The sequence below is a fragment of the Danaus plexippus genome, chromosome 11 (genome assembly GCF_018135715.1).
Source record: "Danaus plexippus chromosome 11, MEX_DaPlex, whole genome shotgun sequence".
Taxonomy (NCBI): Eukaryota; Metazoa; Arthropoda; class Insecta; order Lepidoptera; family Nymphalidae; genus Danaus; species Danaus plexippus.
Genome location: NC_083544.1, coordinates 3,059,222 through 3,073,978, shown reverse-complemented (window position 1 = coordinate 3,073,978; position 14,757 = coordinate 3,059,222). Strand labels below are relative to the sequence as shown.

The following is a 14,757-nucleotide window of genomic DNA, read 5'->3' as shown; positions in this document are numbered from 1 at the left end:
CCTAAAATCATATCTCCTTTCGAGATTTACCACAAAGTTATAACAACCCTCCGTAATGGTAAAAGTTGAAAACAATTTTCCTGTTCCTATACAAGTACATGGGCACGTATGATTTAGTTTCTTAATAACATATATCAAGATAATAGCCGGCGTACAGTCGAGGTATTAAATCGTACATTAATGTTACCTAAGGGTGACGTAAGGTAAAGAAGATTATCTATTTAGTATTAAACCGAAAAGCTGATTATAGAGACCATCTTAAATATTACAAGCTCGTCCTCTAAATCAGATTTTCAGTTCACTGTCAATTTCTGCTGCATATATTTATGTGGACCGCATACAAAAAGTGTGTGTAACATTTAAATTAATTATTAAAACTCCACTCCAAAGAAGTTGACCGCCAGGTGCTAATTGACATATTATTAAGACTTACTTTGTACCGCGCTCTTAAAAGTTGCGAAGACACTTTAGTTTTAAATTTTTCACACTAAGAGTGTTTCTTGTGTGTAGTAAATTTCCATCATATTTCTAAAACAAAATAGGGTTTTAGAATATACATCTTTATTATTTTTAAAATTTCACCGTGTGATTCGTTAATTACATTATTTCTTGACTTTTTTTGTAAGTAAATTAAATTTGGTAATTATATTAAATTCCAGACATAATTTCTCGAATGTAATAAATTGTTATAAATATTAACTTATGTTTAACAGTGTGACCTGCAGGGTGGCCCCAACACTGTCCTGCGCGTTATAATAGAACATATGCTGTATCCGATAGTACTTGATGTACTTTACTCGATCTTCCAGCGATACGGAAAGGTGCTCAAAATTGTCACGTTCACTAAAAACAGTAAGTACACATTTATTAGTATCATATTCATGTAATAATGCTTTTGCTTAAGAGAAGTATTACACGCAGTATAAATAACCTACGTAAACAGTATACATTATGGCATAGTCACAACTAACACTTGAAATTATACATTTTGAAAAACACCAGTGATATAATCTATTAGACATAAGGTCTCATTTGTTATACTAATTTTGAAATCTAATTACGTTTTAATCCTTTTATCGCGTTACCATGTATTTGTCCCGAGAGAGTAACAGTGAGTAAAACACCTATTAATAATCGAATAGAGGCCGGTATTAAAATTAAATTTAAGCCGCGGTTGTTCTAGTGATAGATTTACCAAACATAAAGCAAATCTAAAATCCAAGGGCGCAATCCGTTTAAAATTTAAATCATACCCTCATGCATATCCTAAATAAATCCGACACAGCCTGCCAGGTTTGTAGGTACATATTTGATAAGCTTTGCCCACAGCGATGTAACCCACCCTGTACTGCTCGCTTTCTGCTAATTATAAACTTCGTTAATACCTAATCGGGGTTTAAACTTCCGAAAATCTTACACTATACTTATATACGAGTTTCAGTATCAGTTGTTGTCTAAATATATTTTAAAATAGCTAAATACTTATATTATTATGTACAATATGTAGTAATAAATAAATGCTTTGAATGGAATGTGTACATAACATTAAAAAAATCCAACGACACTAAATTGCTAAGAAATGTGTAAATGAAATGTTATTATATATACGGATCTTTACAAACAACTTTCCTCCCGTAACAGTTTTTATCGTAAAATAATATGAAAAACCGAAAACTCTTGCACTTCGGTCCGTTCCGTTCCGTTTCCATCTAATTTATTTAATTTTAAGTAAACTAGCTCTCATAATTCGTCAGTATCTCGACAGAGCTTAGTTAATGCAGTGATTCCAATTTCCGAACGACCCTTGCAATGTTACCAAACCGTTTCTTTTTACCGCATTTGTCATTGTCCAATTGTAAAAGCTTTTGTCTACGCCAGTTCACCGTTTAGTTGTTGTCCCACTCGGTTTTAAGCATTTTTATAAATGCAGTGCTATTATTTAGTTATTTTTTACATTCTACTTGTCAAACTCGTCCATTACTTCCAAATTGCGTTTTAGTTTTAAATAAGATTTTAATACAATAAACTATATTTTTATATTTATATACATGTATGCATTACTATATGACAAATTTTGAACTTGGAGCGTTAGTCCCAAGATTGCATTTCCATCACGACAGACAAATTCGCCGAATTTGCCCTATACAAATCCGAATTGTTACCTACCAACCGTAGTAGATCGTAGATCCGAAACGTATAAATCCCTACTTCAATTATCCTGTCTCGTGGGGAGCAAATAAAGCACATATTTCGTATACAATTCACTATCAATACTATACAAAACGTTACGCGCCCGACGGAGTTAAATAACATATAATGCCTCGGTGGGTAATTTTTAATGTTTGTATTTTCTTCTGTTCTTTATTACATTAAGCAACATTGTTATATTATTTTCGTTGACATTTTGATATTTCGCGTAATGCGAGATCACATTAGCAAAGACAGGGGAATCCAAAGTCAGTATTGTGTTTCAAATTTTTTTTATGTAAAACTCATCGCAAAGTATCCTAAACGTAATTTTAACATTAAAAATACATATTTCTAACGTGAAAAAGACTTTGCTGAATAAAGAAATTCTTTGAAAAATAGATGAATATTTTTCTTTATGTTTGAACTTTGAACTTTGTTACGTATTCAATGATAACTAATTGTTTAAATTAATACACAATATACAACAGGTCATAACAATTCTATAGAAGCTCATTAAATTTATAATCCAATGTTACGGCTAGCTTTATTAGAAATTTTAAATTTATTATTAATTGAATGTTTCTTATGATTTGCATAAGTCAGTGTTTATCCGATCTTATATTTTCTCATTCAGGATGGCCACCGAAAATGCTTTATAACTTCAACCACTTAGAAGTTGTTACCAATTTAGGATTCATGTTGTTTCTCCTTGTTATTTTCGTAAGTTTATCGAGTTTATCTAATGAATATTCCCTAACTTTTTATTATATTACTAATAATAAAGGGGACGGAGTTGTAAATTGTTCTAGGAGTTTGATGAAGGATTTGTGGTCTTACAATGTTATTTTTAATGTTTTTTTTTAATAAAAAATCCATTTTTTAAACTAAAAATTAAGACATTTTACAAATTAATTGTAAAATAAATTGTTTAATAATGGATTACCTACAGACACGACATCCACCACAAACAAGGGAAACCTTATAATTGTAGCGGTCTATTACACCTTAATAAAGGCAATCTCGGAGGGAGGGGATTACAGAATCTTCATTGAGATTTGTTCCGAGATTAGGAGCATGTGATAGAACCTTCATTGATCCCGCACGTGTCGATAAACATACACAAATAAAGGAAATCGTAGCATTATATCAAATAAAATATTTCCTGTTAAGGTGAAGAGATAGATATCAAAGAACTTTGCATCATCAACACATAGAGTTACCGTTTTAATAACTTCCATCCTGATTATACGCAAGAAACAGGAAAAACGTTAAAACTGTCTCTGCTTTGAATAAACATTCAATCTCGTACTAGATATACAGAGTAGTTAAACAAATCTTAGCGAATACGAAACATCATAATAAAACTGGAATTTGTGTAATTATGTGCTTGAAATCGTGGGTTTAACATTTCTACATATTTCTCACTAACGCGCCAGGGAATCGCGTTTAAGCCGCAGTTTACTGCTTCTTACTTTACTCTTTGCTTGAGTGTCGCAAGATGAAAGGGTGCTTAAATTGCGAACGAAAATGCTTTCAGATTCGACATTGCAAGGAGCAAAAGCGGTAAGATTTAAGATATCATATTATATTGTAATCGGATGGCCAAAGGAGACAGGACCTCGCTTAAATTTACATAGCGGTGCCAACGGATGCTACCTCTTTCCTTTTCAGGAAAAGCGGAATAGGAAATTTTAATTTACAACCTCAGCTATCGTATATTCGTAGATATTTCATAAAATAATTACGTGCTCCAATGGAATTTTTAATGAAACGAAAAACATCGCATTCGGATTGATTGGAATCATTTAAATTTCTAGAGCGCAATCGGAGCAAGCATCGTTATTGAATTAGCCTACGAATATTTCAACTCGAATAACTAAATTCGAATAAAGGGTAACGGGTTGAAGTTGTTTTAAAAAGTCCCGCCCCGACTGTTGTTTATTATGGCCGAAAACTTTTGTTGCAATTTTTATGTATTTACTATGCTTGTATTCATTTAATTATGTTACGAGCTTTTAGATCGTTAAATCTATAAACAGGCAAAAAGATGAGTGTGTTAGTATTTTTTGTAACTGAACCATATTGTTGTCCCCGAACTTTGGGATTTACATCCGGAACATTGTACAAAAACGAGGTCTAGCCTAGAGGATTTGAGAAAATCGTGTTGTTAAAATTTTTCAAGATAAAAACCATATTACACATTTTTAGTTTATATATAGTTTTTAATTACCGTGTAAAATTTATTTATGTCTACTTTTTATATTTAATATAAACACATTTGTGAATAATATTAAGCAATTATTATATATGTACATATTCATTAAATTTCCTTACTAATTATATTATGATAAAAACCTATGATAAGTCTATTTTATTATACCTAAGACAAAATAATTTAATGATTTACCAGACGAAAAAAATATATAAAAGAAGAAAAGGTGTAGTTTACAAAATTAATTTTATGTCGCCGAAACGCTTCTAACGTTCCGAGATCGAGTGAGTAAACGTATCAATTTATGCGTCTCGAGTTCAGAAGGCGAAATTACGTGAAACTTGTTTCGCATATTTGCTAAAGTGTTGCGGATGATAAAATAACTCTGATACACCTGAGACGATCTTAACAAACTCTTCGAGAAGCGAATTGCGTTGCGCCCCACCTTAGTATACATACGCTCTTAAACCAATTAAATTCCGTCAGTAATATTGTAGCATGAAACTTGCCATAACCGATATAATGATAATTTATTTTGTAACTTTTACAATAAGTAAACTTTGATACCTGCTGAAGCATTTAATAAAAATTATAAACTGTTTACAAAAGAATGATTTTTATTTCATGACAATGTATTTATTATGATGATATGTTAATGTGAAATTAAACATTGGATATATGTATGTTGTATCCTTATACTTTTCCTGTCAATAAAAATGTAACATTTTATGTCGCTTAAACAGTTTTTCAAAGTAGTGTAAGATTTATTAAAGTTTTTTACAGTAAAGCATTTCCTTTGCAGATTCATTTCAAGCCCTAATCCAGTACCCAGACACCGGGTCAGCGCAAATGGCGAAAACGGTGAGTAGTGAATACTTCTTTGTTTTTATTTAACTGTTTGTAAAGTAAAGCTATAAAATAAAGTTCTTATTGCCGCACGTTTCATTCACTTTAATGACTCGCTTCCAACTATCTGTAGATGACTTGGTCTTATCTATCCCGACTGCGTTACCGGCCAGATTAAGACTTTCATATTGATGGTTGTTCTTAGTTGTGAGTTAAATGTTGAATAATTGCATTATGTGATAATATATTATTTTTTTTCATCATAATATATTGAAATATATATATTTAAAGAACTTTACAAAAGCGTCACGTCTTTTCCTTAAAATACACTATCTCTTAAATAAATAGTATTTTTAAAATGCTCGACTACCTACTCTGGGACATCATTTTTCTCGGCTCAACTTTTCCCATTCGCTATTCATTTGTGTTAGAAGTTGAGCGTACCGCCGCCTACTGCAGTGACTGTTTTAACTTTATTTCTGATGCAGCGTTCAGGGCAAATTAAATTTCGTTTTGTGGCTTCCATAAACTCGCTTTGCTGGGATAATAATTATTGAGATTTGTTTTTTTCGTTTTCAAACTATTATGAAACGTTGTAAATAACTTTGTATTCAATAGTTGATAGTCTATACTCCCTTACATATTCGTGAATCAGTTGTTGCAAATGTGACTCCTCCTTTTGTAGCAAAATAATCAATTATGCAAACTTATTATTATACCGAGACCTGATTTTTGGACTTTTAGAACATGTGTAAGTTTTTTTAAATAGTTTTTCCCAAAACGTCCGAACTTTTAAAACAGAATGAGCTTTGGACAGAATCAGATTTCAAAAAAATTGGACTTAAAAATAGCTCTACAGATTAGTACTTCCAAGCGGGGAGATCTCTACTGAAATTGAGATATCACTGGCAACGAGGAGTGGTGAAAACTTAGAAATGCTAAGTCCTTCTCGACTGCCATAATTGAAGTTGTACATAAAAGGATTGATATTGAATATTGCACTAGCATGAGATTTATTTTGCGATTCACTAATTGATGGTTGCTATATTTTTTACATGTCTGATATTAACGAAAGTGAATGGTTCGTTAACATTAAAATTTTTAATTGAATATACATTTCCTTTGATATTTTATTATAATGTAAAAGTAACACATATTGTACATACTTAATTGGTGCAACAATACAACTATACTTTAATGATTATATTCCTCATATGTGTTTAATGATCCTATGAATATATAAAAAAAAATCGTAGATATCTCTTCATGTTTTTTTTAATTCTCTTCCAAAGTATATTTAGTTCTAAGTTTATAATATAATTAATGTGTTTTAATCAATTAAACACAGTAATTGTGTACTTACAACTACAATAATAATATGAAGGGATTAAATTACTAGGGCTGATTTGCTACGGTAATAGGTCTGGTAATAGTTAGTCATGCTAACGAGGACAATAATGTTTTTATTATATTTAGATAGATAGGATAGATAAATAAATGGATGGATGATTGTTGGGTTTTAAAATAAAAACATTTAGCTTACATAGTAAAAGAAAAGAAATTTAGTTTCCTTATAATGTGATGCGTACGAAGTTTGTTATTAAATATATTTAGCGCCTAGTGGAAGTAGTAAGAAGCTAAGAGTATTACTTTCGGCTTACCTTCCTTCCAACCGTCAACCTATTCTGATAGTCGGGGACCGGTGTAGTCACTGATTTTTCTCAAAATGAAATTGAAACGTCCCGCAAGGTAAGTGGCAGCAGAAGTAAGAGGTACAAAGTGAAGTGAAGCCGGATAGTGCTCCAGTCACAAAGGGCACAGTCGGATGTTGGAGCACTGAAATCCCCCGATCTCCGACTCTATGATCCTTGACATAAATCTCTAACCTCGCCGTCAAATCTTTTCAGAGGGCGGCTTATGCGCGCGGACACGAAATGTAAGCTCTTAATGTGCTCAATTCTGGTACCTATTTACCGTATCAGGTCTTACGAGTAAACATGCCGCGTCTTAGCTGCGTCGTATCTTTAACAATATGCCTATGTATTTAATACGCTGTTACATCGTTTAAGGATTTCACGTATAAATATATTCAAAATTCAGCTATTTTCTGACAACAAATGCAACGAAGAAAATCTTAATCAAAAACAGTGTACTCCATCAATAGAGCGTGATTGATAATAGTGTGATTCATTGGAGTGCAGTCCAACCCTCAGTTGTAGTAACCCATCCATAACAGCACCGTCGGTAACGATCACTCATAATAACCGAACTGATTTAATAATATATATAAATAGTATATAAAATCTGTTTAATTAAAAAATCTGTCCTCTTCCAAATGTAGCTTTAGTTTTTCTTTTATAAGTAAATAATGTTTTAAATATACATGAAAACAAATCCCTCTGTTACTTTTCCCTCTCATATTGATTTATTTGTGACTTTGTCTCAAAAGACTTTTGTTTCATATGATTCTTAAAAATAGCCTTTTGACAATCCATTTTTAAATGGTCACAGGCGAGGTGTAAAGGAGTGCCCCTTCAGTCTTATCTATCACTAAAAGTTTTACGTTCAATATTGTAAAATCCCAGGTAATGGTTAAGGCGTTGGTTTTTGTTTACATTTTAAAATTGCGCTCTACAGGGAGACCGCGACCTCGTCTGAGCGGGACTTTCTGTCAACACGGACGGATTCAAACAATGTACATACATACATATCTGTTTAAAATGTGATACCTTCGCTTTGTGGTCTCTTTCAGAGATTGTACCGGTGATTTTTTTTAAACATTGTACGCATTTTTTTGCTTTTTTATACATTAAGTCGTACAGTCGTACAGATATACACATATTTCTAATAAAATAAAACGTATTACGAGTAAAAAAAAAATAAAGTAAAAAAGTTATAATCTCCTTACAAATTTTAAACGATTTTTTTTTAAATCAAGTGAATCGATGCCTTGTTATTATTATTGTATATACCGCTGAATGTACTTATTATGTACTTATTACATCACGCAAAAGTATTGTCATATTTTAATTTAATTTTGTTAATTAAAATATGGACAAACCATGCGAGTATCGAATTAAATTATCCTTTCAAAATGCTACTGGTACTCCTTCTTCAGATAAATATATCAATAAAAAATATTCTTATTTTCTTTTTGGTTTTAAAGCAAAATATTTTTTATTGCGCTTTGCATATTACAATAACTATTGACCAGGTAGTAAATTTTAAATTAAATACACCACAGCAAAAAATATGTTCAGGAATGTTTAAACTGTTTTCCAAAACTATAAATAACATTTAAAAAATGTTAAACGAAATACTTTTGTTAAAATTTGAAACAAAAAAAAAAATTCGAAGCCTGGGCGTTAAAATTATTTCCAATTTAATATTTGGTCGGAGAAATAGTTAATAAACTTGAAAATTTAAAAAAAATAATATTTATATTTATAATTTACTTATTCTTGTTCATCTTATGCATTCCCTAATTCTATTTTATCCTTCTTATTTTCTTGTTATATAAAAATATATCTGGTTGTTGATTCACAGTCATTACACTTTAATGAAATCATATGAAGAATAGAGACAGTAATTTAATAATATATATTTTTAAACATCAATAACATTAAAGTAACTTCAAATGATTTCTAGTTTTCAGTTAAATGCCATAAATTATACGTGTAATGTTCAATATACTATAAATTTTAAAATTTCGTGTTTGTTTTATAATAAAGAGTTGACATATTTATTTAAAAATACATGGCAGAAAACAGTTTACAATTATTTTTTATATGATTTAAAAGTCTAATAGATAAGATAAGTATTTCTGAAGTTCCAAGATACAGTAATACTTGTAGCTATAATTTACGATTCACCGGGCAAGCAATGTTCATTCACCATTAAAAGCACATCGGATCTCGTCTTAAAACTTTAATATTACAATAATACGTTTCCATAAATAAAATCTCGACGATATTGTAAGCAGTTTATTTGTTTATATGATACATAATTATTGATTGAATGTGATGAGTGGTGAAAAGTCTCTTGCTTAAGCTCATTCAAATGTTTTGAGAGGCAGCTTCATTTTTCACGGAATAAAATGATACTAAGCTACCTTTTAACGTTAGATATTTGACAGTAAATATTCTGACAGCTATTCGATTCGGCAATCTTGAGAAACATTTATAAAACAAAAGTATAATTTTGTTTTAACTTTACAGATAAACATTTTTATTAAAATAAAGTCTTGTCTTTTTGCTGGCTGTTGCTTTTATATTAAACGTTTCATTCTATCAGACTAGATTATCTAAGTTTGAAGAAGCAAGTGCTTAAAATTGCACGCCCTCGTCGCCTCCCTGTTTAGATTGAAGCACTTGATCAACACTGCCCAAACTGCATCTTGTTACTTCACAAACACTGTTTAAATCTCCTAGAATGTTGTGTCTCCTGTCCGTTCTTTGTTAAAAATTGTGATATGTTTTTATATAAAAATTGTGATATGTTTATTTTTACTAAGAAATGTTTTCATATCTATCTGAACTTAAAACCAAATATTCACTTGTTTATTTATTAATAAAATACTGGTTGATTGAATACCGTAACTTCAAAAGTTATTTAAAATACTTGGAGTATTAATAAATTATTACTATAGGTGCGTTTACCCGGGATCTAGGGAGTACCTGAATATTATATGATGTATTGGGGACACAAGTTGGCTGTTTGTTGGTGGTAGAACAATGCCATTATGTTTTAAACAAGGCTAGTATTCATAGACAAAGCCAATTTCCGCTATTTGCATCAAATGTGAACTTCATTATTCATAATGTCACAATATAGTTTAGTTTCTGAGTTAATCGCTAATATTGTGTTTCATTAGGGGAGGGCTGAGGTGTGGTTTTTGAGCAATGATCGTTGCGATCGTGTCTGTTTTTGGCCTACAATTAGGGTAACTTTGCGTATTAATTACATTGCTTAATGGAACCATTCGCTGTAAAAGGCGTATTTATTGTTAAAATATAATATGCATTTTCATTTTATTTACCAAATATTTGAGTTTAATATTTTATACCAATATATAGTTAATTTTTTTTACTTGTTGCATTAATGATTTTTATTTATAGCTACATATAGCTTATAAAAACGTGGACGTTAAAATGTTTGAAATCTTTAAACAAAAAATTTTAATAATAACAAAATTAGTAAACTAATATTCATGAATTCCTTTGCAATTTCTTCACTAGTGGAGAGCACTTAGGTATATTTACTTCTGCCGAAGTTCCGAGTCCGGTCGCCCGTTCAGTGGTCTTTATCATTGACTAATCGGCCGTATACCAACCCGCCTAATACAATCAATTAAAGTACACGTGCTCCAATCCCAACAATATTTTCCCTGGAGTGTCTCTTCAATTACGACCTCTATTATGAATTGATGTTTCTGCTTCCTTATATTTCGGATCATTAACCTGTCTTGTGCCCATTCTAGACTACTATTTCGTTTTTTTTTCATCCATTCTAATATTTTAAGATAAAATATTAAATGCATTCTAATGCAGACATAATCCCTCAATAGTGGCAGACGCAATCTGAGCTCGGTCGTCACTTATAAATATTAAACGTTGAGCTTTGGACCCCAACAAAAAACGTTTATCTGGTCTCCGTGGAAAAACCGCCAGAATTAGCAACAGGGGGTGGATTAAGGCGGACCGCTCTTAATCCGTCTCTAAGAAGGCTTTGCTTAAACGAGTTCTAACGAGCTAAAGATAAAACAATTACCAAGGACGTGATTAAGAGATACGGAGGACACTTGTTACGTCTTACGATGATTCTGTCTCGCTGCTCAGGCGGCCTCTTCGCTATTTTAAGCGAGTCTTATTTACCCCGTTCCAAAGATCTAAAGTTAAGTCAACCTGATTAATTTCCTTGAAAAGTTGTTAATTGTCCGAATAAATGAAGGAGATTTTTTATTGCTGCCCATTCGATTACAAAGGGAAATAAATGAATATTTTGTAATTTAAATAAATAGTTGCTGTACTATATTTTAAATACAATAGAACCTTCAACAACATCACGCTGAAATAAATTAAATACAAAAAATGTCTTGATCTTTCTTAAAAAGTCTAAACAATTGTTTCCATTTTTATTTTCATTCAAGCAAACTTCTTATGAATTTATTGTAAGAAATAAAGCGGTATTTAATTTTTATTAACCTGCGCCGTAATTAATCACAGAACTTAAATTGACTTTACTCACCCATGACGCAAATGTATTCTTAAATTATATTAAAGGTCTTTTATACTCTAAGGCAAAAAAGGAAGTTTAAATTGAATGTTGCTTGCCTTTGTTCTGCTTGATAGTGAATTAAAATTGCATACATACTTCGTTGTCTCTCCATTTATATAATAGTATTATGATCTATGTTAAATAATAGCGTATTTACCTCGAGCGATTTTGTATTATTAAGTTGGTTAAACGAAATAAGAATGATATATAATTCAATTGTATACGATTACGCACTTCTCCCTCATTCAATTTTCGACAAAATCGAATGCGAGCGTCGCGGTTTACAAAGCTAATTATATATTGAACGGATCTTCACGCTTTCTTACGTGCTTTTCGCATTTCCATATAAGTTGAGCTATAAACGAGCCAATCTATTCACGTCTACACATCAGGGGTTCGCATTTGCATATAGAGCAGAAATTTATTAAATCTACAGCCAATATTCCAGCTATCCGACATTGAACTCTTACTTATTCATTGCGTCTCTGAAATTTTTATTGGATTGTAAAAAGGTATTCAAATTTAACTTCATTTATAGGAAGTACGGGCGCGGTTTAATCAACGATTTTAGAGAGGCCTCTGTAATTCGGATGGTTGATTGTGTTTCCTTTATAGCTTTCCCATCATATATTCCGTCAGGAAATAACTTGCAAGTAATAAAAAATTATAACTTAATATAATGTTAATTTACTATGGCGTCCGTTCTGTTTAATTGTACTTCGTTAAGTCACATATTGACTTAAAATGGTGACTGCTAATTAATATAGGTAAAATTTTTCATATACAAGCAAAAGCCAGCAAAAGTGCCGCGAGCGACGGGCAAGTTGACCTTACTGATGAAACAGTTACTCGAAAATTGCCACAGGCTTAATACCTGGAGCATTTGAATTAAAGAAATCAAAAACATACATTTATAAAGAGATTGCACGAGAAACACTTAACGGTTAAAAATTAATGTGTACACGCTGTAAGCAAACAGCGCACGAGTAATCCCTGAAGCAACGTTTATCTTTGCTAAATTAGATAGTAGCAGTTCCCTTGTGACCCAGTTACCTACGTGTAAGAAGTAAATTGATTTGATACTACTAAAGAACAAAATAATGTAGTTACTTTCTAGAAAAAACCTTTTGTTCGTTATTTTTTACATCATCATATTTACTGGATAGGTCAGAATGCTGCTGCATTTTAATACATTCATTTTTCTATCGTGATGCTTTGCTATCAGCTACGTGCAGGCAGCCTGGTCAAACAAATAAGAGGCGGTACAGGAATAACGATTTCCATACTTATTTTTCACACTTTTATATTTGTTGCGTTGTGTTTTTTATTGAGTTTACATTATTTTACATTGCTTTTCAGGTTTCTTTGTAATATTAAAATTAGTATTTTCTTTTTCAAATTTAAACTTTTTAGTAACCACAGTTCTTTGTTTGTCCAAAGGCTCTGGATGGTCAGAACATATATAACGGATGCTGCACTCTCCGCATTGACTACTCAAAGATGACCTGCCTCAATGTCAAATATAACAATGATAAGTCCCGAGACTACACTAACCCGACGCTTCCATCTGGAGACGGAGACGCTCATCAGCTGTTGACCAGTGAGTTGATGCCACTGCGGGCCCACCTCGCCCTGAACCTCGCATCCAGGATGAGTTAGTCTTATACTACCCCACACCTGGACCTAACTTATCTCTTCGATACACTCTCTAGTTACTTGGTCACCTAGTGTAGTTTCGTGCAGTCTTTCGGTACTACCAAAACGCACATTTTATACGTTGTATAATAAATAGTATAATATATTTCGTTACAGGTAGTTTAATTTTATAATTAAAACATTTATTACCAAAATGAATTATATCTAGAAATATATATTTTTTCACATTTTATTTTGCCTCGCATGTAATAAAAATGTATTTTTTAAACCATATAAGTCCATTAACTATTCCACGTTACCTTCGTCTTATTCATAATAATCAATTCTAAATGTTTCCACAGTGACTAATAACTTATTATAAATCCCTATTGCACCGTAGAGACTTGTAATATATGAGGATTACTTTAGCAAAGGCCTATTTGTTGTTTTCATTGTTGTTTTAGCCCTTAAATAAGGGACTCTCGAAAAAAAGGCCATACGTTAAAGCGGTTATGGGTTGCTATTTCTTGTGTCGAATACATAGTGATTAATTTTCAACATCGAATGTACGAGGGGTGATAAAAAGAAGCATCGCGTTTATAAAACTTTTGTGTAGGCGGAGGGGTATTGGCACCACCGTTCCTGGGTCTGGGATCGGGGCTAGCTTCTCCCTATGGTGTGGGAGTGGGGGGAGTAAGCCTCCCAGCGTTTGGGGCTCTCGCTTTGACTCCAGCATCACCAGCACTGCGAGCTTTAGCAGCTCCACCACTACCGCTAGCTACAGTACTGCTGGTTTCAAATCTCAACGAGGAGGTAGGTATCTATGAGAAAATATAACCACCAAATGACACTAGTGATAAAGAAATAAAATAGATATCAGAATACCTGAAACCGAATGATATTGTTTGCTTTTTGCATTGTAAAAACAATCCTAGATGACTTGTAAATGAGTTTATACACTCGTAAATATGTTAGGCACCGAGTAGAAGATTTTTTTTTGTGATCTTTAAATTTGGTAGTTTAATGTTTATTGGCCAATTATGCATTATGCTAACCCAATAGCCGGTAACGTCCTTACAATTCATACAATAATATGGGCTCTTAAATCCGCCAACGACTAATTGTTCCGAACTAATACAGTTGGCGTTACAGGCTATTATTACATTTATATATTCTACTTAAACTCCTTGAAGATTCGTTGCTAATTTATTTATAGATATGAAGTCAGATATCTTTTATGACTATTTATAATACTATCTCTTTCTCTTTCCTATTGTTTTAGATGGTCACGCCTGACGCTCTATTTACCCTTTTCGGTACGTGTGCACATACATTCCGTATTTTATATTAAAACATTAATATTACTCCTGAGCCCCCTGTCTGCCTGAAAGACAAATTGTCACCTAACATTCTCGACTTCTCTACCGAATAACAGCATCCGATGACTATATTTGTCGAAGCTTCGCTTGTTAACACTATCCATACTTAATCATTCTTTAAATGCTTATTAACTTGACAATTTGTGTTTCAGACACCCTAGATGTAGCTAGGTTAGTTTACCAAGCCCCAGTAATGTATTTGTTTGGTTTATTCACTAG

At 32.1% G+C, this 14,757-nt stretch overlaps 1 protein-coding gene across 9 annotated transcripts in view; it reads left to right on the top strand.

Moving 5' to 3' along the window:
* Window positions 1-14,757, top strand: part of LOC116765674 (polypyrimidine tract-binding protein 2) — a 244,960-nt gene that overhangs the window by 224,094 nt on the left and 6,109 nt on the right. For 8 of the 9 annotated variants that reach the window (XM_032655245.2, XM_032655243.2, XM_061521837.1 and 5 more), the window contains 5 exons: window positions 714-852; window positions 5,205-5,263; window positions 12,965-13,178; window positions 13,776-13,972; window positions 14,442-14,475. In XM_032655245.2, coding sequence (XP_032511136.1) covers window positions 714-852; window positions 5,205-5,263; window positions 12,965-13,178; window positions 13,776-13,972; window positions 14,442-14,475 — 643 coding nt within the window. The remainder of the gene's footprint in view (window positions 1-713; window positions 853-5,204; window positions 5,264-12,964; window positions 13,179-13,775; window positions 13,973-14,441; window positions 14,476-14,757) is intronic. The other variant, XM_032655244.2, reaches the window with a different exon arrangement.